Source organism: Varroa destructor, unplaced genomic scaffold (assembly GCF_002443255.2).
Source record: "Varroa destructor unplaced genomic scaffold, Vdes_3.0 BEIS01000003.1, whole genome shotgun sequence".
Classification (NCBI taxonomy): Eukaryota; Metazoa; Arthropoda; class Arachnida; order Mesostigmata; family Varroidae; genus Varroa; species Varroa destructor.
Genome location: NW_019211456.1, coordinates 42931978 through 42956645, shown reverse-complemented (window position 1 = coordinate 42956645; position 24668 = coordinate 42931978). Strand labels below are relative to the sequence as shown.

At 39.7% G+C, this 24668-nt stretch overlaps 3 protein-coding genes across 5 annotated transcripts; 1 reads left to right on the top strand and 2 right to left on the bottom strand.

The window, feature by feature from the left end:
* Positions 1 to 3180: 3180 nt before the first annotated feature.
* On the bottom strand, positions 3181 to 13246 carry Rab2 (RAS oncogene family member Rab2). The gene is made up of 6 exons (XM_022795783.2): positions 12533 to 13246; positions 10038 to 10109; positions 8348 to 8415; positions 7792 to 7967; positions 7428 to 7608; positions 3181 to 6275 (listed from the first exon to the last, which is right to left on the bottom strand). Exons 1-6 carry the CDS (start codon positions 12576 to 12578, stop codon positions 6183 to 6185), a joined length of 636 nt encoding a protein of 211 aa, XP_022651518.1. The 5' UTR covers positions 12579 to 13246; the 3' UTR covers positions 3181 to 6182.
* Positions 13247 to 13534: 288 nt separating this feature from the next.
* Positions 13535 to 19940, top strand: LOC111246334 (transmembrane protein 39A). Of its 2 annotated transcripts, XM_022795780.2 has the most exons (8): positions 13535 to 13818; positions 14642 to 14923; positions 16445 to 16656; positions 16786 to 16991; positions 17344 to 17535; positions 17960 to 18062; positions 18199 to 18339; positions 18611 to 19940. In XM_022795780.2, the coding sequence occupies exons 2-8, from the start codon at positions 14755 to 14757 to the stop codon at positions 18785 to 18787; spliced, it is 1200 nt and encodes a 399-aa protein (XP_022651515.1). In that variant the 5' UTR covers positions 13535 to 13818; positions 14642 to 14754; the 3' UTR covers positions 18788 to 19940. The 2 variants fall into 2 exon arrangements, with proteins under 2 accessions (XP_022651515.1, XP_022651517.1); XM_022795782.2 differs by lacking the exons at positions 13535 to 13818; positions 17344 to 17535 and having other exon boundaries at positions 13889 to 14923.
* Positions 19941 to 20793: 853 nt separating this feature from the next.
* LOC111248106 (zinc finger C3HC-type protein 1-like) lies at positions 20794 to 24666 on the bottom strand. Of its 2 annotated transcripts, none has more exons than XM_022799882.2 (6): positions 24574 to 24666; positions 24043 to 24251; positions 23648 to 23889; positions 23337 to 23473; positions 22549 to 22895; positions 20794 to 21991 (listed from the first exon to the last, which is right to left on the bottom strand). In XM_022799882.2, exons 1-6 carry the CDS (start codon positions 24633 to 24635, stop codon positions 21618 to 21620), a joined length of 1371 nt encoding a protein of 456 aa, XP_022655617.1. In that variant the 5' UTR covers positions 24636 to 24666; the 3' UTR covers positions 20794 to 21617. The 2 variants fall into 2 exon arrangements, with proteins under 2 accessions (XP_022655617.1, XP_022655618.1); XM_022799883.2 differs by having other exon boundaries at positions 21833 to 21991; positions 22613 to 22895.
* Positions 24667 to 24668: the final 2 nt, after the last annotated feature.

Genomic DNA, 24668 nt, shown 5'->3' with positions numbered 1-24668 from the left:
GCACTCCGGCCCCCCTCTCCACATAAATGCTGAGCGCCCATCTATCCTAAATAGCAAAAAGTAGAAGCACTACCCCCTGACAAACAGTGACAGTGTCACATAGATAAATGTCTTTGAGCGCAGGCGATAATCTTGCTAGGGATCTGGTGCTATGCTTTTTGCTTCAGCGTTTAGAAAATCTCTAAAGCAAGGACACAGTTGTGACTCGGGAAACATTGGAGAGCCATGATGTATTCGTTCACAGAGGGTACATTAGAGAGTGCGGGTTTTGCGGAGCTAATTTGTATAGTTTTGTATATACGTGATATACTACAATGGCAGATATGACACGAAGATTGTACATGAACTGAAACTGCTGTAACAATTGACGGTGTGACTATGAGGAAATGACAGAGCGAAGGTTCCACAAAGACGCGTTATACAAAGCAGGATAAGAGTGAATGTTTGTCAAGTGGAATTCAGTAATTGTAATGAAACGATGAAAATGGCAGTAATTGGAAAATATGAGCGCTGTTTTTGGTGTTAGGCATGCTTCGCACACATAGAGTTTGACAGATCGCATCAGCCTACAATGCTAGACACGTGAACTAAAATAGCTATAATATAGTCAAATCTTAAGACTTTCTAGTTCGACCGTCTAGTCACACCGACAAGTACGTTTTTATTAACATAAGCATAGAAGATTGCAGTACTAATAATACACATCGTGCATCGTGCACAGAAATGTTAGTTAGAATCTATTATAGAAATAATGTTCTTACTCTTACTTGATAGTCGGTCGTATCGAACCTTTTCGTCTGTGGATATGTTAAAAGAGGTGCATGATATCTACAGAGAACATTTGGTGCGCTTTTTTCCCGTGACCAGTTATTATTATTTTTATCTTATATCGTCCACTGACTGCTTTTTTGAGAAAAGATCAGTTGTTTCTTTTACCAAGGTTGTGCTTACTGCTGTATACCGGTAACTGCTATTGATCATAACGTCTACGAAACTGGCAAGCACTTCGATGCACAGTCAGACGAGCTTTAATGATTTTGAGTAATTTTTCCAGATCCTCTTACTTATCTAGCGTACCAGCGATCTGGTTACGTGCGTATGTCCTTTTCTTAGTACATTGGTTTTGTAATCTATTTTCTTCTCATATAAAACGTTTCACTTAAGCAAATTCGTAGGAAGCGAGATGCTCGAATAATGGTTCTCCGTTGTAGACGATTGGGGTCCTGCTGTCACATGCAGCTGGGCTTTATTCCGTGTCTATGGTTGGCTGACTTAACACTAGTCACCGCGTTCACTGCACAATAATTGGCAAGCTATAAGTCTTTTTTGTTAAATCACATGTGATATGATAAAAATTGCACACAATGCCCGCAAGAAACAAGATTCTGCAACTAATTATTTCCGTCAAGGGCTGTGGCGAAGTTCTAGGCTTTCCAATAAGACCATCAGATTGACAATATTATATATTCACACGAATACAGGTCAAGTACAATGAAGGGGAGAACTGAGAATTGGCAGCGTCGTGACGACGACATATTTCGCGTTTGTTACGGTAAACGAGATTCGTATAACGATTCTGGTCACACCACTAATTTTATAAATACCTAAGGTCAGTGAGCGATTGTCAGTGAATTTCAGAGGTGGAATTGAATGCACTCATAAATCTCTTGCCCGGCTTTCTAGCCAACGGCAGTATATAACTATAAGCACAACGTTGTTTAGATGGCTCGTACTTCCTCGGAACAGACCTTCAAGCCGGCCAAAGGCTTTCATCACCGAGACGGAAGACGTGGTGCACCGCATCCACCGCCGGAGGAATCCGTGACCTTTTTAGGGAAAGATACGGCCTTAAGAGGAACGAATTCAGGCAGTCCTCGCGAAATCCTATTCAACAACGAGTGAACCTTGCAGCACTGATATCCCGATGGGTACTTTTCTCTAAGTAAGATTGCCTAGCGCAAGATGCGCGCATGAGCTGGGCCAGCAGCAAATTCTGTAGTTCTTTCGGATGACACCTACTCTTTATGGGCTAAGAAATGAATGCTTTGTTCCTGTTTTTCTGCATTTCGCGGTATCATCTGCTGCGTCCTCGCCATCTCTTTTACTGCCAGGGCAACCATTTGTATAATATCCTATCAAAAGCCGTCCTCTTCCAACCGATGCCTAATTACCAGTCTCGCTATATTCAACCCCAACAATGCTCTAATCTTAATAATAAGCTAATTATAGATCAAACTGATTATAGTAGAGCTCATGCGACTGTAGGGTGGACTGTTAACAAACGTTAGCTCAAATCTGTGATTAGAAAAATATTTTCACTTTTATGCCATATTATTTGCGTTAGACCGAATAATTCAACGATGGATCCTATAGACTTTTTTTCTCTCTATAGCCGTAAAGAACTGTTTCCACAGTAAACATTTCGGGTATATTCGTTTTTGTTTAGTTTGCAGCTGACGATGCATCCGCTAGCTGCTCTCTATTGGAGACGCAGTTCCTTTAGCTAGACTGCATATTGGGTACCGTAGGCAGGATTAGCAAACGATTCGGCTGCAATTGCGTCCAATCCCTCCTAAATTTACTGACGGTCATGTACTGACCTCAACTTGTTTCAAAATAGGGTATTTTCTATTTAAAATGCTAGTTCTTAAAATCGAAGTAGAACAAGCAGCCGTTATAGTGTACGTCAACTAAACAGGACACGATAATAAATATGCCTCTGAGTTCAACTTTGAAATGTTCTGGTTTAGTGGCAGTCCTTTTACTCTAAAAGGTAAAAAGAAAACAATTTAGTGACGATATTTGGCTCCTACGATAACACTATGTCTGTTAGTCTACCTGCTTAAGTATCGGTTCAACCTTTGAATGATACCTAAATATTAAGACGACATCACGAGTTCTCAAATAATAAACACAGGACCTTCTATTAATATTGAACGAGCATTAAGTCAGTGCGTTCACAGACGGATGATTCATTAGAGAAATGTACTTATATGTTAGTTCGTCACACGCTACTGCTGGCCATCTGACGTTGATTTGCCAATAATCTAGGCAATCTCTGAGCAAAAGCTATGACCTTCTTAAATACATAGTCTCTTCATAGTGATTTATTTGAATATATGTATTTCACAAATAAAAATTAAATGCAAAAGAATCGAAATCATAAATAGACAAATAATCTTCAATATACCACTCTTTATTGTAGACAATGCCAACATATATACTTGTATGATTATCGCTGTTATGTTTCCTTACAGTTACTTTTCTTTATCAGTGTTTCGTGCTATCAGTTTAATTTTTGTTTGTTCTTTATAGAAAGGTTACGGTAGAAGAGTGCAGTACTGTGCTGTATTTAGTCGATTTATATTCTCCTCTGCGCTTCGTTATCTGCTATTGTTCTTATTTTTGCTGTTGTTATGATTGAATGTTTATTTTATAACATCATAGTCGAAAATATTTTGTGATAATGATAAATCGGTTGTGTATAACCAAGAAAAACCATACGGTGTCGCGTTTTCCGCGAATTCGCGCCCGCGAGACACCGTGCGTCTTGTCATACGTTCGTCACAATCACTTTTTATGTACTCAATATTTGCCCCTCTACTGTAATAGTTGTGTTTCTTTCTAGAAAGCAATTACGGATAGTAGCACCGCACAAGGTCTGTGCATCCTGTGCAATGTCGTCAGGATCCACTACTCGTCTATTTTACGAAAATTCAATGCTACATAACATAGGTAATCAGTTATGTCAAGAGGAAAAATCTGGATAAAGAGAACTTTTTCTCTTTATCAAGTTAAACATATTGGCTCTGTCAAAAGATATTGTTTCCCGAAACAAGCCTGTTGCCCTGGAACCTTTACTTCATATAAATGAGTTTCACATATTGGCCGTAATTTCGGGATTTAATCGTCACCTACCTAGTCGTTCCCTGCATTCGAACAGAAGTTCATCTATGTCATCGTGATAATTAAGGATAGATATTCGAAAATAAAGCATACCATCTTTCTGACGCGTATTCACACTTAGTCCTTGTCGTCACCCTACTTCCTTGGTATAGAACAATGGCCTACGTCCATTTCAAACGTGTTAAAATAACGAATTCACCTGCTTCCACTCATATCACCACATATTCTGAGGGGCCCTCTAGCGGTACAACAGCTACTGGGAGCGTGATTTTCGATAGGACGGTGTAAAGAGTCGCAGTGACGGGAAAAAGGGAACTGACACGGGAAGAAGAGAAATCCGATTCACCTAACCTCTTCCTAACGCAACGCTAGCGTTAGATCTTCTACATTAGGCTATGAGTATTTCCATTTGACATGTTGTTCTTGCTTTATCTTCGTCGAAGCTAACTTGTTTTAATGCATCGGCATCGTCTACAGCACTGTGATCTCTAAGCAAGTTTTGAAAATACCATTAGTACTCTTTCTCTGAGTCTAGACACTAGCAATTTTTCTTTTCATTCCTCCACTAGCACCTATTTAAATGAAACATTACCAATTGGCGAAAAGAAAATTACTTTTTGCCTCTGTCGTCCTGCATCTCGTCTTTATGCCTATTTCATTGTTAGGCCACAACCCCAAAGAACCCACTTTCAAGAACAATTATCAGCATCACCATCAATATCACCATTGTGATTAATACAGAGCGGAGCACAAACATCGATTCACACACAACCACACGCTCAGAAACATGCTGGCACACGCATATACCGCAGACATTGTTTTGAATACGCACCATGATACCCAGAAACTGCAATAACACTCTTTGGGCAGATAACATTATTATGATATCTGGCCATGATACTACATCACGCAGTTTTCTAAAACGCGGGAAAGGGGGGCGAAAAGTGTCATTGGTTAGAAAGCGACTACAAATCTTTCAAGAACAGATCTTTTCTTATAGGGATGAGATCTAGTTTTTACGGGACGTAACCACCATTACCACTACTTCTGCATTACAAACAACGATTATCACCTCTACCGAAATTATTATTTCCCTCGCAAGCATCCAACGCATTGTCTTTTATACCAAACTTTATTATGCTGTGCACCATGGATAGCTGATTGGCTTGCAAACGAAAAATGGTTTAAATGTCATACATCTACTGAAGTCGCTCGCAAGACAAATCGCCTACTGTTGTTCGGAAATTAGTTTAACCCTAAGCCGTATAACTAAGACCGACCACACCAATATTGCGTTGCGCTTCAACCTAAGAATAACAAATCTACCCGTGTAAATGATATACAGTTTACATGACCACATATAACATCGATTTCAACGTGACAAGTCGCTATAATAAAAACAAAAAATAATTGTTATACAGAGGCACAATGAATCAACCATGAGGTTTATAACTGCGGACATGTATACCTAAAACATTTTAATAAAAGACACGCCGTTCAGTGTTTGAATCGCTACTTTAAGGGTATCACCTCACGTCGTCTTTTACCGTATTCAACCTCTCCTTTTTTAAAAGCTAAAACCAATTAGGCGCAGAAAACCAACAACCAATCGAATGAATTTCCAAACTTCCCTAGCCATCTCCAAGCAGCTCGTTCACATCCGCCCATGATAAGTCCTTGATGTCCACAGGATTTTGTCGTATTTTCTATTGTCGGGGAGGGGAAGCAATATGCAGCGCGTTTTTGAGGCGATCTCTACCAGCCGCCCACTGATATATTTCAAATCAGTCCTCACATACCTACCCAACGTTTCTATGCAATTGCTTTCTCTCAGCATCGATTTTGCTCCATTAAAACGCCGAAATATCCTTAATATATTATATGTAGAGCTTTCCTTCTTGCTGACATAACTGTGACTTTTACACGAAAAAATAGGATCATCATATAGCCGTTATTATATTAATGTTAATCCTGTTATTTATCTACTGTTATTACGCTATATTTCGTATCTTACTTAGTTGGTTTTTAGTATTATTTTGTTAGCCATATCATATTATTATTTTTAGTTGTTAGATGATGAAACCGCTTATTGCGGCGGCCGTATCCTTTTCGCGTTTTCCATTATTTCGCCATTTGCTTCCATACTCAAATGTGTCTGTATGTATATTTACTGCGGATCTGCTGTTAGCTATTGTTATAAATATTGTATTGTTGCTGCTTCGACTTTTTGGTTGAGTTTATGTTTCTACATTAAGCATATGATCTCTCTATATTTATTAGCAACACCCGCCAGACTGAGTTTCGCCGGCAGAATTTGCTCCACCGGGACTGCTGCTCGCCTGCTGGGGTCCTAGCTTGATGCCGTTTGCCTGAAATAGGAACGAAACAATTATACCAGATACGTGATCAATAGTACTTATACCACAAGGGAAAAATATACAAATGGCTGATAACTTTCTTAGTCTAGACTCGGTGACTTATCTCGCTTGAGGTTCAACAATCGAATTAATAATAATAAAACTTATACCCTTAGATGGAAGAAGACATTATAATTAGTCTTATTCCCTTCAGGGTGTAAGTATGTTAATATTTACGGAACATCTTAAAACGGCTCTTAACAAGTAATATATATATGATGAGAACATGAAAAAAATCTGTTTTAGCTAGGAAGCACACGATTTTTTCAATAGAATCTATAGATTAAGGAACATTTTTTTGCTATAACCGTCGTTGAATCGGTTGAAAATTTATGAAACATTCCAGACACTATTCTGTGACTTCTATACGGTGGGCACGGTCCTGGTTTTTTAGAAAAAGTATTTTTTTAAATCTTAAACCTGCCACTTCCTTATGAAAACAATAAAATATCAATGTTCTTACAATGTTTTATTTATTCATTTGATTCCGCACGCAGTTTAATATTTATGTGAAGTTATACAAGGTAAGCTCAGTCATGTTGGGATAATGGAATAGCTGCACAGTAAATGAAATAGTCGAAAGAAATAAATGAGAAAGTGTTGTAGAATAACGAGATAGCTGGAGCTTAGTTACGGGATACCTTTTTTCGGATGAGCTTAAACACCTGAACAGCGTTACTCTTGCAACAAAAAATGCTGAATCGGGATAATTGAAAAAAGAAAGCACAGTTGACGAGTGACGAATATTATCCTACTGGTAAAGTGGGCCTGCGTTAACCAGCATTACAGGATGCAATAAAATGCTCAGGTAAGGAGCTGGTTTCACAGTTTAGGATCGATAAGAAAAAGTCGCAATAGCCTTGAACAACGCGCAGCAAAATACGTTGCCCTTAACATGTATGAAAGATAAAGATGCCAAGGACATATGAGAATGAATATTTTGTACCTGGACTACATAGCTGTTAAAGATGGATCGATATATGGTGTGTCTGCCTGAGCACAAGTCAAATGGCGACGACGACCACTCGGTGTCGATGGTAATAATATCAATAATAAGAAAAAGTACGCTATGTTTCCTAGTAGCCGTATTATAACATGTCATACCTCATTGTTGATATCGAAAACACCTTCCTCAATCTTCTCATAGATCTCTTTTGCGGTCTTGATGAAGGCGTCTTCAACGTTATCTGCAGTTTTGGCCGATGTTTCCATGAAGACCAGTCCATGTTCCTGCGCAAACGCTTCGCCTTCCTCTTTCTTCACCTGACGACGGCCTTCCAAGTCGCTAAAATTGGAAAAAAAATTTCACAAACAAGTTAGATAACTGAAATACCGCTAAATAACGTACTGGTCGTAAAAATACGTACTCCACTTGAAAGAACCACAGTAGGGAAACTACGACAACGTCATTTAATAGTAATACTGTTAAAGAGTGTTAAAGATTGGTAGTGCACACGTTTAAATTTACCTCTTATTTCCAATGAGCATTATAACCATATTAGAGTTCGAATGTTGACGGGCATCCTCAAGCCACGTGGTTAAGTGGTCAAAAGTATCCCTTCGGGTAATGTCATACACGAGCAGAGCCCCTGCGGCCCCACGATAATACGATCTTGTGATTGAACGGAATGCTTCTTGACCCGCCTGAAACCGAAGACAAAGATTAAGCAGTTTTACGTGTTTCTTGCGCGGTAAAAGCAAATGCCTTAACACAGCGGTTTGGTGATTCTTGATAATCACCATACGGCAAACTGTATCTGTCAGGGACACTGCGACATGACGTTTTTAACGCTCAGTTTCCAATGTATGATATTTATCGGAATAAAAGAAATGAAACAATCTCTGTAAGCTAAAATCTATATCTAATATCGCGTGAAAATACCAGACAACCTAACTACAATTAAAATCAACGCATCTTTCAGTATTTTGCTTGGAAAAAAACCATATGTTGTGGGTTGCTAAATGCAACCTTCGTGTGAAGAATTCATAATATTGGCCTCGCGTCGGATAGGAATAGTACTTGCCGTGTCCCAAATCTGCAGTTTGATTTGCTTCCGATCGATTGTGATCATGCGCGCGCCGAATTCAACTCCTGAAGTACAAACAAATCGTTGTAAAAAAGATACGTAATATGCAACAGCATACAATGCTGATGTACAAATATTACATAACACTGTAAAATCTGACAAATGTCAATGTTAGGCTAACACAACTCTAATACGTATCTTTCAAGTATAGCTATTTCCTTCCTATTGAAGGCAAAAAGTAAGCGGCTCACAAGATATGTTCCCCAAAGCTTTTCAGAACGCATTTTGTCGCACGTCATTTTTTTATTTAATTAGCTCAACATTATGTCGATAGGCATCGTCCTGGACTAAAATGAAAATGAGTATAGGCGCCGTTTTCATATTTATACACGAATAGTATGTTTTGCATGGCTGAATGGGGACAATCGAACACGTCGAGTTCTATGATACATTCTCTCCTGCTTGTTCGCACCTTGTTCGAATTTTACAATGACCCTACATCTTGACATACGTTATCATACACACATGACATGACATACGGATGCAATTACCAGCAAAACTTCAATGTCATCCCGAACTTTACCTCGTCTTGTTCCTATCGCTTTAAATTAAATGTTTGAATGAACGGCAGATATCTTAAAACAAACTTAGTGCCTATTAAGTGCTCGTCTGATGTGTTTGATCATAACGAGTGGATTAAATACACAGCCATAGGCGGAGATCGGGCCAGTTGTTTTCAAGAGACTCGTCTCCCGCTACAGAGTAAACCTTATGAAGGCCCTTAGACGTCTAAGGAGAAGAGCGTGTACCACAACCACATGGTCTCGTTATTCTTCCTTTACGTTGTTACCTGATACTAACAGGAAACCATAATATGATACGAAAGCTAATGTTAGCCTAGTAAGTCTAATCCCCGCATTTAACACGCTATATAGGTGTTCTGTCCCAGCCCTATAAAGGTCTTAGAATAATTTGTTGGGCCGCATTTAATAGGGTTCGCTACAGGCGATTTTTGGCACTTGACAACTTTCATATTATTCTACCGGATCTAACTTCTTCGCTGATGCAATCCCGATTATGTGCCTTCCAAGACAACAGAAAATTAAACAAGATATCCTTATAAGCTTCATTAATGTCCTTGCAGTGTGCTGTCGTCGACGTGCAGATATGCAAAGCTTCATTGTAGGCCCTCCGTGAACGTTTTTTTAGCCGCAGGTGTAAACAATTGCCTCACAGTGTTGTGTTTTTGTGCAAGAAGTCCTCACGTGCTGTTCAGCCACATTCTATCTGTCAAAATCTATCTATATGTTAATAACCTGAGAAGAAATAAAGTGTGTAAGGACGTAAGACTTTCAAAAATGTCACATCCGCTACTACGGATTAACTAGTTAAAGGAGCGCGATACAGGAACGAACCCCGGGTGTTTTTTTGGTAAGAAGTAAGATTCAGCTGATCTGAAAAAGATTATCAATGATATCACTGTATATTAGCATATAACTAAAGTAATAAAATCAGATGCAATCGACGGGCGAAGGCATTATCATTATTCATAACGAAGTTACGACAACATAAGTAATTTTTGTTGACAATTTCGTTGACAACGGGGCATAGCGAATACTATTTCGGCAATGTTGGCTGTTTTCTTCGCACGCACAAATGCTTGCCCTATAACAACATCAGATCTTACCGATGGTGAGGTCGTGGACGGGCTGGAAGCGCTTATCAGTGAATTGAAGGAGAAGGCAAGATTTGCCCACACCTATAAACAAAACCAGAAAAACACACGAGATTGACGCAAGAATCCTATAGATAGATTTGAAGGAAAACACCTATTTATATTATACTAGACCCTCATCTTGCCTAATATAGCAGGAGTTCATACATTTTGATCCTTTTTGTTTGCCTTAGAGGGGCCAAAAATTGAGTCGATGCTGGCATATGAAAAACGGAAAATAATGTGACGTCCATAATCATCATCTCCATAATATAAAAAAAGCGAACGAACGTAAACATAGAAAAAAATTACATGTGTTCTCTGTAACTTTCGCGATCGAACACGTATGAGCTCACATGCCTGAACTGTATAAGCACGTGTTGAGTGTTAATCTGCAAGCTGACCCTACGACCAACGCAATGCGTCTGCCGCTAACGTGACGCCAGTTACCCAGCTATTGTTGGTCAATCGGGTCTGAACGTAGGACGCGACGCGAAGTGTGTTATAAAAGTAGCTATGAAGAGTTCTGGCTCATGAACGATGAAGAAAATTAATTTTCATCTATTTATTCTTTTTTACTTATAAAATCAAGTTTCTTTGCTTTTTTGCAACCTGGCCCATTTGTCCATGGAGCCTCCCATCACAGCTTGTTGAAAGGTGCATTCGGTGCTCACCGTTCGCGAAACAGTACTAAACTTCCGTACTGTCTAATGCTTATAAGCAGAAATCTTTACCCCATATGGAAAAAAAAGGCGGGTAATTGTACAAAATTGACCACAAGCTGTTTGCCGGGCATAATCAAACAGCTTACATTTTATAAAATAAGCTAAGATTATATGGACAAGCTATTTCCGACACGCGTCAAAATTATTGTTTCTTTTGTATGAGAGCAGCCACGTTCATCAGTTTTCACCTATAATTTACACCATTCCTAAGCATAGTAAAGTATTGAACTTATTTATTGTCCTGAACACTAACGATCCAGTGGGTGAGTGTAGTCAAATCGTGAACAAGTTTGAGAGTATAAAATGGCCGCTAAAACAATTGCTTTTTTGACTAAGAGCGAGTTGTTTCGCTAATTCCGTTGTGCAGTACCAAGCAATCACGTTACCACCTTAGCTTACATGTGAATCTAACATATCGTGATATATTTAAGGTGATGATTCCAAATGCAAACGCCTGCAAGAATTAGTTGCAAGGGCCCAATGGATAGATTGTATTTCATCACTCATTATCATCTGTAAGTTCAGTGTAAGAAAGAGTGTGATTGTAGTCGACTTCAGGGAGGAATGGAAGCTAATTTCATTAGGTATATAAGTGTCCCACTGTTCGGTCTAAAGTTATCCGCGCCTCAACCAATGTGAATGTCACGCTGCGTCTTCTAAATTCATGGCAGGAGCACAATCCCTGCTAAATGGCTTCTAGACTTTCTGAGAAAAACTTTGTCGGAGGATCAGACACTGCCCTAGCAGCTACCCAGAAAAAAAGAAACCCAGAGAAATCGCAGAATAAAATAGCTTTATGCAACGCTATGATTTTTTTAGTATTTATCATTACTTGCGAAACCCCCCTGAGTTCCAAGTTCTACCGTTCGTTTTTTAACCGCATCGCCGAAATTATTCTGATAGAATACTCCAACCCTAAATATCGGCGTTGCACAAACAAAATGCCACATTGTCTACTATAACAACATTAAAATAGATTATATGCGCGATACGAACCGCTGCACCTCCTGCATGAATGGCTTGTCCTTCATATTACCAGGCCATGTCTAATAGACAGATGGGGTATATATAGGTCATATTTTGTGATCTGACTTGTTCAGCATCATTATTTGTGTACGTTCCATTTCAATCAGTCCGCTTTCGATTGCCGATAAAACGCTATTGTATACCACATCCTGCTAAGAGCAATATTTCCACTGCACATTGAGCATGTAGTCATCCGGCAGCATAACAATGTCTTCTATACGAATAAATGGAAATCTTGTCTCCTTATTGTTTCTGGTACTGTTTCATCTGTGTGGCGTACGTTTTTGCCTTGTTCCGTGTTCCTTGGATTGCTGCAGGTGAAAGGCACAAACGAGACTGGAAAGAGGCTACGCTGTGACTACGCAGTGGTGGCAGGCAACGCAAATAAATCAACCGATCAAGGGATTTTTCTCGCCACATAACGATCTCGCTATTCGTACTGCATCTACGCTTTCTTTCCCTCGACATGAATACAAATACACCTTATGAACATACGCACGCTAAAATACGTACTAGGATAGACATGCAGACATACAAATGGCAGCAGTGTTAGTAATGCAGGTTGTACATGGACCAAGCCACTATATCCTCTCAAACAATGTCGTTCGGGCTGTCCTATTCCACACCAGGCTCGAACGTGCCTGATCTAGTATAGATGTATTCGGCCCAGCACGATCTTAATAACGCTAATGATAACAACGGCAACAGCACACTTACCCGTGTCTCCGATGATGATGTACTTAAAGAGATACGCGTACGACATCTTGATGTGCTTGACTTGCCGATCTCTATCAGTAAGTCGTTTGGAACTGTGTTATGACGGAATGACAATACTGTCGTCACAGGTGTGATGACGGATACGAATTTGTTTCTGACCCGTTAGTTATGGCTGATTTCTCGGATAGGCGCTGATTCGCTTCTCCTCGTCAGCTGATGATAGCATTAACTGGAAACACGGTGGACATCAGAAACACTAATAGACCAGAAGGGGATCAGGCCACTAGCGGTACAATCTGTAATGCCTGCTTGTCTACCTTCTGGTCAGCTGTCCAATAATAACCTTCTCACAAAGCCACTTGGGGCGAGCCGGAACCGTCGAATATACAGAGTACACTAGTGTCCGTACCCGTGGTACAGTGCAGTGTTATTCAACTATCGAAATACCTCACGTTCGTTCGTCTGGCTGTCTGTTCACCGCACTCCTATCGAAATCGATAGATCTGCTCCGTGTTAAATTAGATCTGTTGTTTTCCTGTCTGTCGCTTAGAGTCGCGGTTGCTGCGGCGATCTTCAGATTCAATTGACGACGAATCTGTAGCACGTCGATGCACGGCTGCCTTTTACTACAACTGACCTGTCTGTTTGCCCGACAGACGCAAGCCAGCCAATCAGCAAGCGAACAACTAAAGGCGCAGGCCTACGCTAACAGCTGCTGCAACGTAGCGAACGGAACGGCAACACCAACAACAACAACAGCAGTGGGGCGTTGGATTTGCTTGCGACAGCAGCGATAGCATTAACTAGCGCTAGCGGCAGAGCAGAGCGACACTCCGTCGCCGCGATTACGACCACTAGGAGCAATCACTCTCTTTTCTTACCTCTCTCACCCGATCGCCACTGTCATTATTGACAGCAAAGCGCCGACGACTTCGCGGCGGCACCAGCGGCAGCAGCAGTGGTAAAGCAGACGACAAACGACGATAATATCAGTGAAAAAAGATAAACCGTAACAGCGGCGGTGTCAGCAGTAAAAGTATAGACTATCACCATACGATGAACAGCAGCCCACGACAGGCTGACCAAACAGACTAGCGCCGCTAGCGCTAATTGCTGGACATAGTCAGAATCATGGACATGTGACTAGTAGCGCCGCCAGTGACAGCTTCGGCTAAGCCATTCACTATCCTTTTTCTCACCGTAGGAGCTTATGCTGACATACGCGATGACGTCGGCAAAAAGAGCACGGTTTAAATCAGAGGCTGAATACGCACAGAACCGTGCAGGTAAATTTTCTCTCGCTCCTTTCGCACTGCTGTTTTATGCCATCTGGTTAACGCGTAACAAAAAAACAGTTTGCACAACAATCGTATCGGTCAATACAATTGTTCTGCAAACTGCAACTAAAGCATAAAATAGCCAATTAAGGATAATGTATAAGATAACATCATCATGACAATTAATCTTGTTTCCATTGCTTAAATCGGCGTATCTGTGAAGCGTCTTTGTCCAATTCACACTAGTCGCCTATATATATATATATATATATATACATATATACACGAGAAGTTGTTTCCCTATTTTCACAAATACAATCCCTGTGATGGCTGTCGTTTCATCGCGGACGGACGTACATACGTTTAAAGACAAATTTACATTTGGTTATTTATATGTCAGTCCTTGCTCCTGTGTTGTTCGGCGGTGCCCCAGCTGATTTTGCAGCACAGGGAGACCTTTAAGGCGATGCGCGCGAGTAGCTCGGCTTGTAAAGAGCGAGATGTGTTGTTTATTGTAACAAAAACGCTGAGAAAGACCTGTAGTCACGAGCGAATTGGGTGGTGGTATACCAGTTGTGTTGTGCTTCGGGTAATATCTCTATATAAGCGACATTTAGCGCTGTGCACTTCACTCAAGATGCACATAGTAATACACAGTAATCACAGCAAATAATATAAAATTAAGCGAAGGATGCAACCTTCTTCACATTAGCTGTTATAGGGGTGCAATTCAACAGTGGTAAAGTCTAGCATGGGCTTCATAAGAACTGTATAAAAAGGTCAGGCTGGTAGGTTTGGAACGAATACGTTACACTCAAGCAATTGTTTCTAGTCCTGCAAAGCAGCGGTGTCTGGCAGAAGAACAGCGTTGACTCTGAATCTGAACTAGTGGCATAGTGCTGTTGGCAACGGAACGAACGCTGATAGTGGCGTCGCTCAAAGAAGATGGCTCGAGGAGCCGGAGGACGACGAGTGCAGGTGTCGTCATGTAAAAGTGAAGAGCCTCCAGGGCCGCCCCCTCTACCAAGACATCTGCCGAGGCCGGCTGTCAGTACACCATCGCCTCTTCGTTTCCAGCTGTCCGCAAGCATGTTCGCTCTAATCTGCCTTGCAGGTAATCAAGGGGGCAATTCTTTTTCCTTTTTATTGTAGCCTACATTTAAAATAGGTGACGTGAATCGGATTTTAATATTGTTCTCCTATAATATTGATGCAAACTCTGTGTAATGCTGTATCGCAAATTTCGGTGGTGAAAAATGTCCGATGACTTGTGACAATAACAATTAAATAGACGAAAGTCAGAAGATCAAAGAATGGCTTCAATTTTGAACTTAGTCCTCCGTTTAGAGATAGACCGAATATTGGTTGCATTGTTGTTTTTTTAAAGCTAGGATGAAGTTGTTATGCATCAAGGAAATCGCATATCCGGTAACGATGATCGGTATAGTGTACAAATAGCTAGAAAAAAAAATACGCCTGAGTAAGTAGCTTCAACTGATGTTAGGCTTTCGTTTTCGCTTGAGGTAAGAACGGTTTAGAAGTCAAGAAAAGAGAGCCTAATTTAAAAGTTCTCGATTCTAGCAATAAGTTAATTCCTTTCGAAGTTAAAATTCTATTGTCATGTTTATACCAGGCATGGGACCAAACTCCTCTAGAACATGTATGCTCTTTGAAGTAGGATTTTGTAATAGCTTAAATTGCCGTGACGCTGATTTGTAAGTTGATTTGCGGGCGTGAGCCCATATGAAAAGCGTAGGTTATCATCATCACCGTAATTAGGTTAAGGTTTCATATACTATTTTGTGTTACACAGAAAATAGAAAATCAGGCTTACAGATCTGATTAGAAATATCTAAATTTATTAAATTTACTTGTACTGAACGAGGTATAGCCGACACGATTCGAAGCGCAAATTTCACGTAACGTTACTGTTAGCGAATGTCGCTAGGTGCATGGTCATTGTCTTATATTAATATAGATATATCGATCGACGAATTGATTTTCTGTTGAAAAATAATGAATAGTATTGTCAGCGTTGCTTCTCCGGTGATATCAATTATAGCAATATTATAATTAGAATATAAAAAATAAGCTCTTGTTGATTTGTTACTGATACAGTCGAGGATACACATGTAGGATGTTTTTGTACGCGTATGGTCTTCGCATATAGTTCATTACTGTTCTTTCCACCAAAACGCTGTTAAGCTTTATCAAGAGCGAAGATGGTATGTGTTGTAAAAGTGTCAGATAGAGTTCAAGACAATACGTGCAGGTCTAGTAGCCTCTTTACGTATATTTATTCATTATTACAAGTAAGCAGAAATATAAAGCAATTATCCTCCTTTGAAATTAGCTTTTAAACTAACCGTAATTGTAAATATATATCTTATGGGAATAACAGATTTGCAATGGACTCGCTTTGAAGCAGATACTATGATGTTGTGTCACTGGGATATTGTTGAATCGGGGCATAATTCGAAAACAAGCAGGGATTCTTTTGCAGTTACCAATTATAGTACAAATTTAAGGCCACTCTCTAGAAACCAAGTTATTACACACCAAGTAATTCTAATTTCTTATTGTTATATTTCTATTTTCTTTCACCTCTTTTATGCCTACGATCGTTATTGTACAGCGCAATACGTGAATCTCTATCATACCGTGTGGTGGCTCCCGTTGTCCCAACAACATCACGCAGTCAACTATCAGTTGATCTGTCGACCGACGGCTATGTTTATTTGCGCAATCCTATGCCGACGTCTCCCCTGCGCATTGCTGGCGCGCGTAAAGCCGAGGGAAGCGGGCGTGGTTTACCTATTACCCGTTCTTGGCATTGCGACATTTCAGGTATGATGCATACGAGTAATAATTTTGCCAACACGTGAGCATAAAATTTTTTATAGGCATATAACTATCTTTTTATTTCTGCTTATTGATTCCGTGACACCATGTGCACACGCTGTTCTGTTCTTGCAGATCTGTCGTTCCTATGGCTTGTTATCACTAGTATTTTTACTCTATCCGAGTCTTATATACTGCGGCGTGTTCGGCTTCACGTGGACGCCACTCATGTCACCTACAGGATGCAGTGATGATCCTCCAGATCATCTGTCGTGCCTCGCCGCAAAACCAACAGACATCCGACAAGAAGCAGCTAATTTTCGAACAGACTTCAATACTCGGTAAAATTTTGTATTTGATGGGCATTTGAAAGACGTCGGCTATGATTTGGCGGTGCGGTTCTGTCTTATTATTTGTTCATTCACAGCCGGATATTGGCAGGCGAGGGGTCAAACGGCTGTGAGACGTTATCGAGATACTCCGATCATAAGCATGATCTTTAACAAATACGATACTTTTGAATCAAATTTAACTGTTATGAGTGTACAATACTTCATTTGAAAATCCCGATAATTTCACGATCATTAACGTTTACGGCTTACGTTAAAATGTACACCTGTCTAACTATTTTTCGTTTTATACGCACGCGTTTTGCTACTTCTAACTGTACCCGTTCCACGTTGCGTTTTTCAGTTTGAAATTAGTCCTATTTGACTCACTTCTAGTCTACTATTATGCGTCATTTGAGCCTTGCGCGTTGATGTCGTTTCATCTTCATGTGGACTTCTGTGCTTTATTCGCCCACGGATGGGCCACCTGGCTTGGGGCATTATCGCTATATGCAAATTACTATTTTGACCCTGTTTATATTGACGCAGTCCATAGGTGAGTCGCCGAAGTATGGAATAATTTTGTTCGGCGTTTATTACAATCGTACTTAAAAATAATCGATATTCTAGTCTAGCTAGGACTATGATGGGATGACTCAACACATGAGGTCGTCATGCGACATCTACCTCAGTTAAGGTTATGGATTTACTAGTACGCCAACAGTGTACATTATTAGTACTACATAACAATGGCTAGCATGCGCTTTTATTTATTTGCTATTATCACTATTTTTGTAAATCTACACACACGTTGACTTGCTTCTCACCGCTGCCACCCTTGGAACTGTGGTAGTACTTCGACGCTTCTATCGGAGCTAATTTGTTATGCAAATGTCACAATCGCATATATACGCGTCTACATAATACTAAGATATTTTCACTTAACTGTTATGAAATGCTGTTAAATGCAAAAATCTCAGGTGCGCGGTGCATCTCGGTAGGTGGCAGCGCGTGGAGCCCCGACATGCTCCGCACCATCTATGGTCTGATCATTGTTTCTGGCCGCAGAACAATCTAGTAAAGGTCAGTAAATCAATTTCTGCAGGATGAATGTGTTAAAGAACAAATGAAATTACTAAGCATACTATTTTTATGCACAATCTGGCGATTGAATATTGTGCAAAAACCAATTCATCAGTTTTGGATACTTATGTAATAGGTGCGAACAAAAGAGTACTTCCGTGCGGAAGCTGTCTGCAACGCTGCCGAGCCGGGCAACGTGTCCCATCTCCGGCTATACGCACTGTTCTCGCAACCTCAACAGCTGACGCGAGTTCTCATGTTACTCATTATACTTCAGGTACCGTTAGTTTCTAAGATTCGCACATATCCCCTAAAATAGTGACCCAATTCTAAGTGACATTCAATCGAAAATAGTAGATTTCCACTTAGCATATGAACATCGGAAACTGGAACTGCTGCTAAGTTCTCGTAGATTTCAACTCACTTTTATGCTAAAGTGCAACGCCAAACATGATCAGCATAGACACAATGTTTGAGATTGGGGAGGATGGAAACAAACTATTCTTTTTATTGCTGTTGTTGTTGTGGATGATCGTTTTTTGTTGCAGATTAGCAGTCAGTTGTGGATGTTGGTGACGGCGCGCTATTGGCAGCATAGCGTAGTGGCTGTTCTGCTGCTGTTAGCGGGGAGCTCGAGTCTTTTTCGGACTGTGCGCCAGCATCTCATTACGAAGAAACTGTACATGGCCGAGAGGGATCTTCAGGAAAACTCTCAGTTCAAATGAGCCTTCAGCACCACCGCACAATGCCAGCGGCAAAAACTTAACCTGGATAGAAACAATTATCAGAGATCAACAACGAAAAAGATTCGCCATTTTGACAATACTGCCTATCAGTAGCTAAACCATGCTAAATGGCAGCTATGTTTTTCTTTAAATCCGCATGTTGAATTGTGCTCTTTAAAATCGGAAGTCTATGGGAGCTCAATTGAAATGTCACATAATAATATAAAATTCAAAGAGAAACAATCAATGGCGTTAAAAAAAGGGATATAACTATTCTTGTAATAGATCCCCATTTAACAAGCGGCTATATTGTAAAAGTTACTACAGATCTAGCAGTAATTTACCTGTTTTAGGCGAGCGCTACTTACAAGACGGCGGCGCGCTAGCCTACCGACAGACTACCTACTTTTGCCGTTCCTTTCGCAATAGTTTAACTAGAAAAGCCCGCCAGGAAGTTGACCACCTCAAGCTTACGTCAAGTTCCACACCATAAATTAAAAGAGTACGGGGTAGCTATGCCAGAAATATCAAAGCGATCTTAAATTTAAGTAAGGCCCACAAATAAATGATTAAGTCCCTAGATTTGTGTGCTAATACATAAATAACAACATGGTACTGATGTTGTATTATTAAAGCTAGGTATTTATATTACCGGTAGTTGAGTGCGGGGTATGTGTAACTAGGATTGAGAATTCGTGTCTAATAGTCAGTTGTATAGTAATTGATAGTTAGACATTCATATGGGCTCCGGGTTGAGTGCGAACGATGAGCGCCTGAGTATTTAGGGTAAACAAATAAAATATGTAAGGTATATATTAACTGATTCGGAAAAAAAGGGCACAAAAGTATATCCCTGTGCGGTTGAGAACTATCCCGAGTGGTATAGGCGTTCGTGCATCCTTTATCGAATATGTGTACATAATGTTTCTGTTTCCTTTAATTTTGGAAATGATGACCAAAGCAATGAGTCAAAATAGACGAAGTGGGTTAGACATGAACATATATAAATTAATGTTGTAAAAGACAGAGTCGAACAAAGTGTAAAAGCTGCCAGTGTGTATACTACTGTATCTCAAAAAGAAAACAAAACAAAGTGTTTATTTTTTGCTGTAGATGAGAATCAATAAAGCCATTCTTTGTGTTGGCAAATACATTTGAGCTATACTATTTTTAACGCGTGAGCAGAGACTTATCTGTAATACTACTAATCTAGAGTTTTTTCTATTTATATGTAAGGCAAACTTGTGTGGCAGTTCGAGGCATTATTATCGATCTTCACAAACAAAAACAAAACGAAGAGTTTTCACCCTACCCAGCTGACTTCAGCATGTGTATGGTGTTCCAAAACAAAAGATAAGGTAATACATTCAGTAGATTCTTTTTCAGGCACCAGATATTTTTTATGTGCCAAAATGAAATTCAGTAGACTTTTGATTTAAGCTTGCAAAATATTTTGAAAGAGACTACTGAGTTGGGGCACTGGTTCCAAAAAAGTAAGATTTCGACGAATGGAAGTTTTATCCAGGGGCTAGTGTAGGACGAATTCCTAGCGAACCTGTGCTATCCAGAAATGGGCAGAAATCGAGATGAATATCCACTTTATTTAGGAGAAGCATTGTTTCTCTTTTTATCTATTAAATACGCAAATATACCTTCCTCGTTTCTCGCAGTTCTTTGACCCCGCCGTTTGCCCGAGTTTCTAAAATTTTTTTCCATTTATTTTCATGCACTTTTTTAATATAACCAGGAGAGCTCTCATCACTTGTATAGCTTAACGAGCTTTGTCTGAAAATGTTTTTGCTGTCGCCTGCTAGCAGTACGTTACCCAACAGTTCTAAGCCACTTGTAAGCTAATTGTATAATTAGCGTCGTTATTCATCATAAAAAGTGTTTTCATTTATCTTCTTGTAAAAACGAACGTGTGACTCCCGTTATTTCTAATCAGTACCAAATTTGCCCAAATTATCAAAATTCCAGTTGACTAGATATGAAATAAGATCATAGCATTTTAGCATTAAATTACAAAACTCTTATTTATATTCACAATTAGCGGCAATATCATTTAGTTCATTCATTGCTCGATAAATTTCAGTAAGTTTCTATTTTTATGTCCGTATACATAGAGTCCCGATGAAATATTAAGGTACTATAGCACCTTATTCGTGTCGCGTAACGGTAAAGTAATATTGCTCAGCTCTAGTAGCAGTAATATACACTGATGCGCCATATCATTTTATTTCTACATAAAAATCACGCAATATTTACAGACAGTGTAGTATGTTGTCACTTGTGCTTCCTCTAAGTCTTGAAACTTGGCTTTAATGTCGTTTAAGAATGTCTGATATAACATAAATGCCCTGCTAATATAAAAATACATTTGCTATCACGATAGAGTATCTGAATCCATCAGTTTAAGGGGTAAAGTTCACAATTTCGACCAAGGTCGTTTATCCGGTAACAGCTCACATGCAAAAGCTCCGTAAGCAATATATCCGTTATATAATACATTATCTACATTTAGCCGCAAGAAGCCAGAGGAGAAACCAGAGACATCCCGGCAGATTGGCCAGTTTCCGTTTTACAGGTAAGCATGGTGGATTACGATGTCAATAGAAACAGCTGAAATCCAGATATTTAAGTGGCCTTCTCGTCACGGTGTTACAAAAGAAGCAGAAACATCGTAAACGATGACACCATCAAAAGATGTGCTGTACAATGGTATTAGGGTTTTTTTTACGAAAAAGATCTGTAGATGATAATGGATTATAAAAAAAAAAGTTAGGCAGTCGTGAATTAAATGTATGATACAATTTTTAAACAGATTCAGAAACTAGCGGTCATCTATGATCACCTGAGACCCTTGCTGTTTCTCGGCCACAATTACTTCGTTTATTGGATTTGACTTCTTTAAATGATTACTGGTATTATTTCCGGTTGGGCTTTTTCCTTCCGATTCAGTGGTAGTCGGACAGCTGTTCTTACTGGCATCACTTCTGTCGGCACCATTATTATTGTTGTTGTTGTTGTTGTTGTTCGTACAGTTGTTGTTGTTGTTATTTTGACTGCCTCGGTTCTCGTTGTTTGTATTAGCATCCTCAAGACCGACACGGGAGGCCGGTAGAAGCTTCTCTTTCCAATAATCACTCTTTCTGCGTAGCTTTTCCACCGCATTTTCCGCCGCCGCTATCGCTTGAGCATGCGACACTACAAGAACATGTCCAAAAAAATTAGAAGCCCAGTGAGCTATACCGTTATTAATCATAATATCATGGTAGTTTGAGCAGATCTAGGAGTCGTAGAGCTGTTCAGTGAGCTCTATTTTGGAAAGCGATAAAAGACGTTGCTGATTTGACTAATATGGCACTTGACATTTTTACCACCATATATATATATTTATATAAGAGCACAGCATGAGTTTCATAAAGAAATTTACTCTCTCAGCATATCCTAAAACGCGACTTACTTGTCTACGAAGACTGTCGAAAATCATTGTTTTTATTTAGCTAGAAAGTCTCTCACATTTTTGAGAATAGAACCAGAGCAAAAAAAACCCTTTACTCATAAGAGGGTAAAAACTTGTATATATACTGGCAAAACTTCGAATCCAATTATACTCATAAGAGGGTAAAAACTTGTATATATACTGGCAAAACTTCGAATCCAATTATCTATAAGCGGTATTGGGTCGAAAAAAATATACGTTTGTTAAATATGTAAGCCTCCAGATATCTACACGTATCAATTGATTAAAATCAAATTACTATTGTTTATCGCCCTGCCGTCCTGAAGACGTTTATGGTGATTAACGAGGAGATCGAGAAGCACCTTCCAACCAAGCGGACTGTCCCTGCACTCCTTCGAGATCCATGCACACCAGGATCTATGCTCGAAAAAAGGATTCAATTGATCCTGTGGCCGTCGTTTCTTTTTTCCGCCTTGCACGATGGTTCTCGCCTCAAGAATATCCTTCGAGCCTCTGCGCTTTCTTTCTAACGAATTGGGCTGGTCACTATCACCGGAAACTCCGCTAGTACCACCCGCCGGCGAGGAAGCTTGGCTCTCTTCACACATCTTGTGTTGCGCTTCCTCGACAAGGCCTTCCTCCTCTCTGTACGAGAAATCAATAAAAAACTTAATATTATCTTTAGTTTTTAGGAATTGGATTTCTGTTGACCGATTTGTATGATTATTGCTACTAAAGACATGTGTAGAATGTTACTGTTTGCTTTGTTTAGATACTCTTTGTTGAAGTATTTGCTTCATTGTTTTGTTTGCGATGCCCTATAACCATGTCGAAGCGAAATAATACTGCGAAAAATACCGGCTGAGGTATATATGATTTTTTTTCGAAACTTTATATTCTAAACAGTTTCATCGAAGCGCATCTGAAATAGGAGCGCGCTAGTACCAATTCCATGGTATCATCCATAAAGTAGTAAGTATATGCAGCCGCTGTAGTGACATTATTTACATATTGAATGCTATGATATTGTAAATGAAGAAATGGAATAGAATTGAATATTCACTTAGTAAGGTGATGATCGTGTACCTGGTTAGCTTTCGGTAAAACATCGTACAAACTTTACGAAAACAGAAACCGCATCGGATGAATACAAATTTATTATACGCCGTTGAGTGGTGCTCCCAACCAAGAAGCGCTAGGATCACCAACTCCGTCGGTGTATCCTGTAAAGGAACAACCCATAAGCGCCCAATGGAGTCAACCATACATAAAAAAAAAAGCCGCCTAGACACAACATACTATACATTTTTATCTCTATTTTGACTATTATTTAATAGTTGATACGAATATTTAAATCATAACGAGTTTCATCAAAAATCAGAAATGGCATGACTTACCTTGAGATCGCTATCACGTTTGATTTTATCAAGCTGATCAAATTCATCCATTGTCACACAAGGTAGATCCTGCTTAAGCACACTAAGTGATTCAAGCCGCTGTTCAAAAGCAGCTACTAGTGCTGCCGCTGCGGTGGGCGAGATATATTTGAAGTGATCCGGACAGGGAGCAAAACGAAACGCACAACCCTTCGTATGGCCTGAACGAAGATTTCGCTCGATTTCCTTGAGGCATTTGCGTGCTATGTATAACAATGCAATCTTTTACGGTTATGCATACATCGCATATGTATATATATATATATATATATTTGCGATAACTCAATCAGTAACCATCTTACTTATCTTAGATCTACAGTGTATATATATATATATATATATATATCTTTGCTTACCGATATGGGCAGGCAGTTTTGCACTGACCTCCGCGAAAAGCTTTGAACCACACAATTCGCACGTGAGCATATTGCACGACGTCAGCCGCCACCCGAACATCGCACAGTTGGGTGGAGAAAGCGACGGTGGTTTCGATAACCAATGATGATTCTGTTTTAAATCCGAAATATTCGTAAAGGGAGAAGCGGCATCACTAGTAAGAAATGATCTAATAATAAATTAGGTATTAGATCATGCGTCCATCGCAGTAAGTGCTGCTACTAGAAATAAGGAACAGCTAAAAAATCTTGCGTGAAAACGAATGCTGTCAAATAGATTTAAACTAAACTCTTTTTGGAGCGATCACTAGTTTTTGAGAAATTAGAAAATAAGTAAGTAACAAAACGGGTTATAAGTTACGCTGCAATCAGTAGATGCTAATTGGAATGGGGAAAACTATACAATAGAAAGACAATGGCAGAATTCTTCTCGTTTATGTGTAATCAAAATCTTTTTGACTTGTTTTGTACAGTTACTTCAGAGACACTTACGACGCCTTCTTCATTGAAAAATGTGGCAATCCGAGACAAAAACTTGTTGAAATCAGCCGCATCTAGTTGGCCTAGATGAACCAGGTCGGTTTCTG

What these genes read in the sequence shown, in the direction of transcription:
- Rab2 (XM_022795783.2), bottom strand. Translation starts at nt 12,578, where the DNA reads ATGTCGTACGCGTATCTCTTTAAGTACATCATCATCGGAGACACGG. An exon ending in CATCATCATCGGAGACACGG is followed by an intron (nt 10,110 to 12,532) that starts GTAAGTGTGCTG and finishes TTTTGTTTATAG; the next exon opens with GTGTGGGCAAATCTTGCCTT. An exon ending in ATGCTCATTGGAAATAAGAG is followed by an intron (nt 7,609 to 7,791) that starts GTAAATTTAAAC and finishes TTCCAATTTTAG; the next exon opens with CGACTTGGAAGGCCGTCGTC.
- LOC111246334 (XM_022795780.2), top strand. Translation starts at nt 14,755, where the DNA reads ATGGCTCGAGGAGCCGGAGGACGACGAGTGCAGGTGTCGTCATGTAAA. An exon ending in CGCTCTAATCTGCCTTGCAG is followed by an intron (nt 14,924 to 16,444) that starts GTAATCAAGGGG and finishes GTTATTGTACAG; the next exon opens with CGCAATACGTGAATCTCTAT. An exon ending in TGTTACTCATTATACTTCAG is followed by an intron (nt 18,340 to 18,610) that starts GTACCGTTAGTT and finishes TTTTTGTTGCAG; the next exon opens with ATTAGCAGTCAGTTGTGGAT.
- LOC111248106 (XM_022799882.2), bottom strand. Translation starts at nt 24,635, where the DNA reads ATGCGGCTGATTTCAACAAGTTTTTGTCTCGGATTGCCACATTTTTCA. An exon ending in AAAACTGCCTGCCCATATCG is followed by an intron (nt 23,890 to 24,042) that starts GTAAGCAAAGAT and finishes TGTTATACATAG; the next exon opens with CACGCAAATGCCTCAAGGAA. An exon ending in TTTTACCGAAAGCTAACCAG is followed by an intron (nt 22,896 to 23,336) that starts GTACACGATCAT and finishes TTTCTCGTACAG; the next exon opens with AGAGGAGGAAGGCCTTGTCG.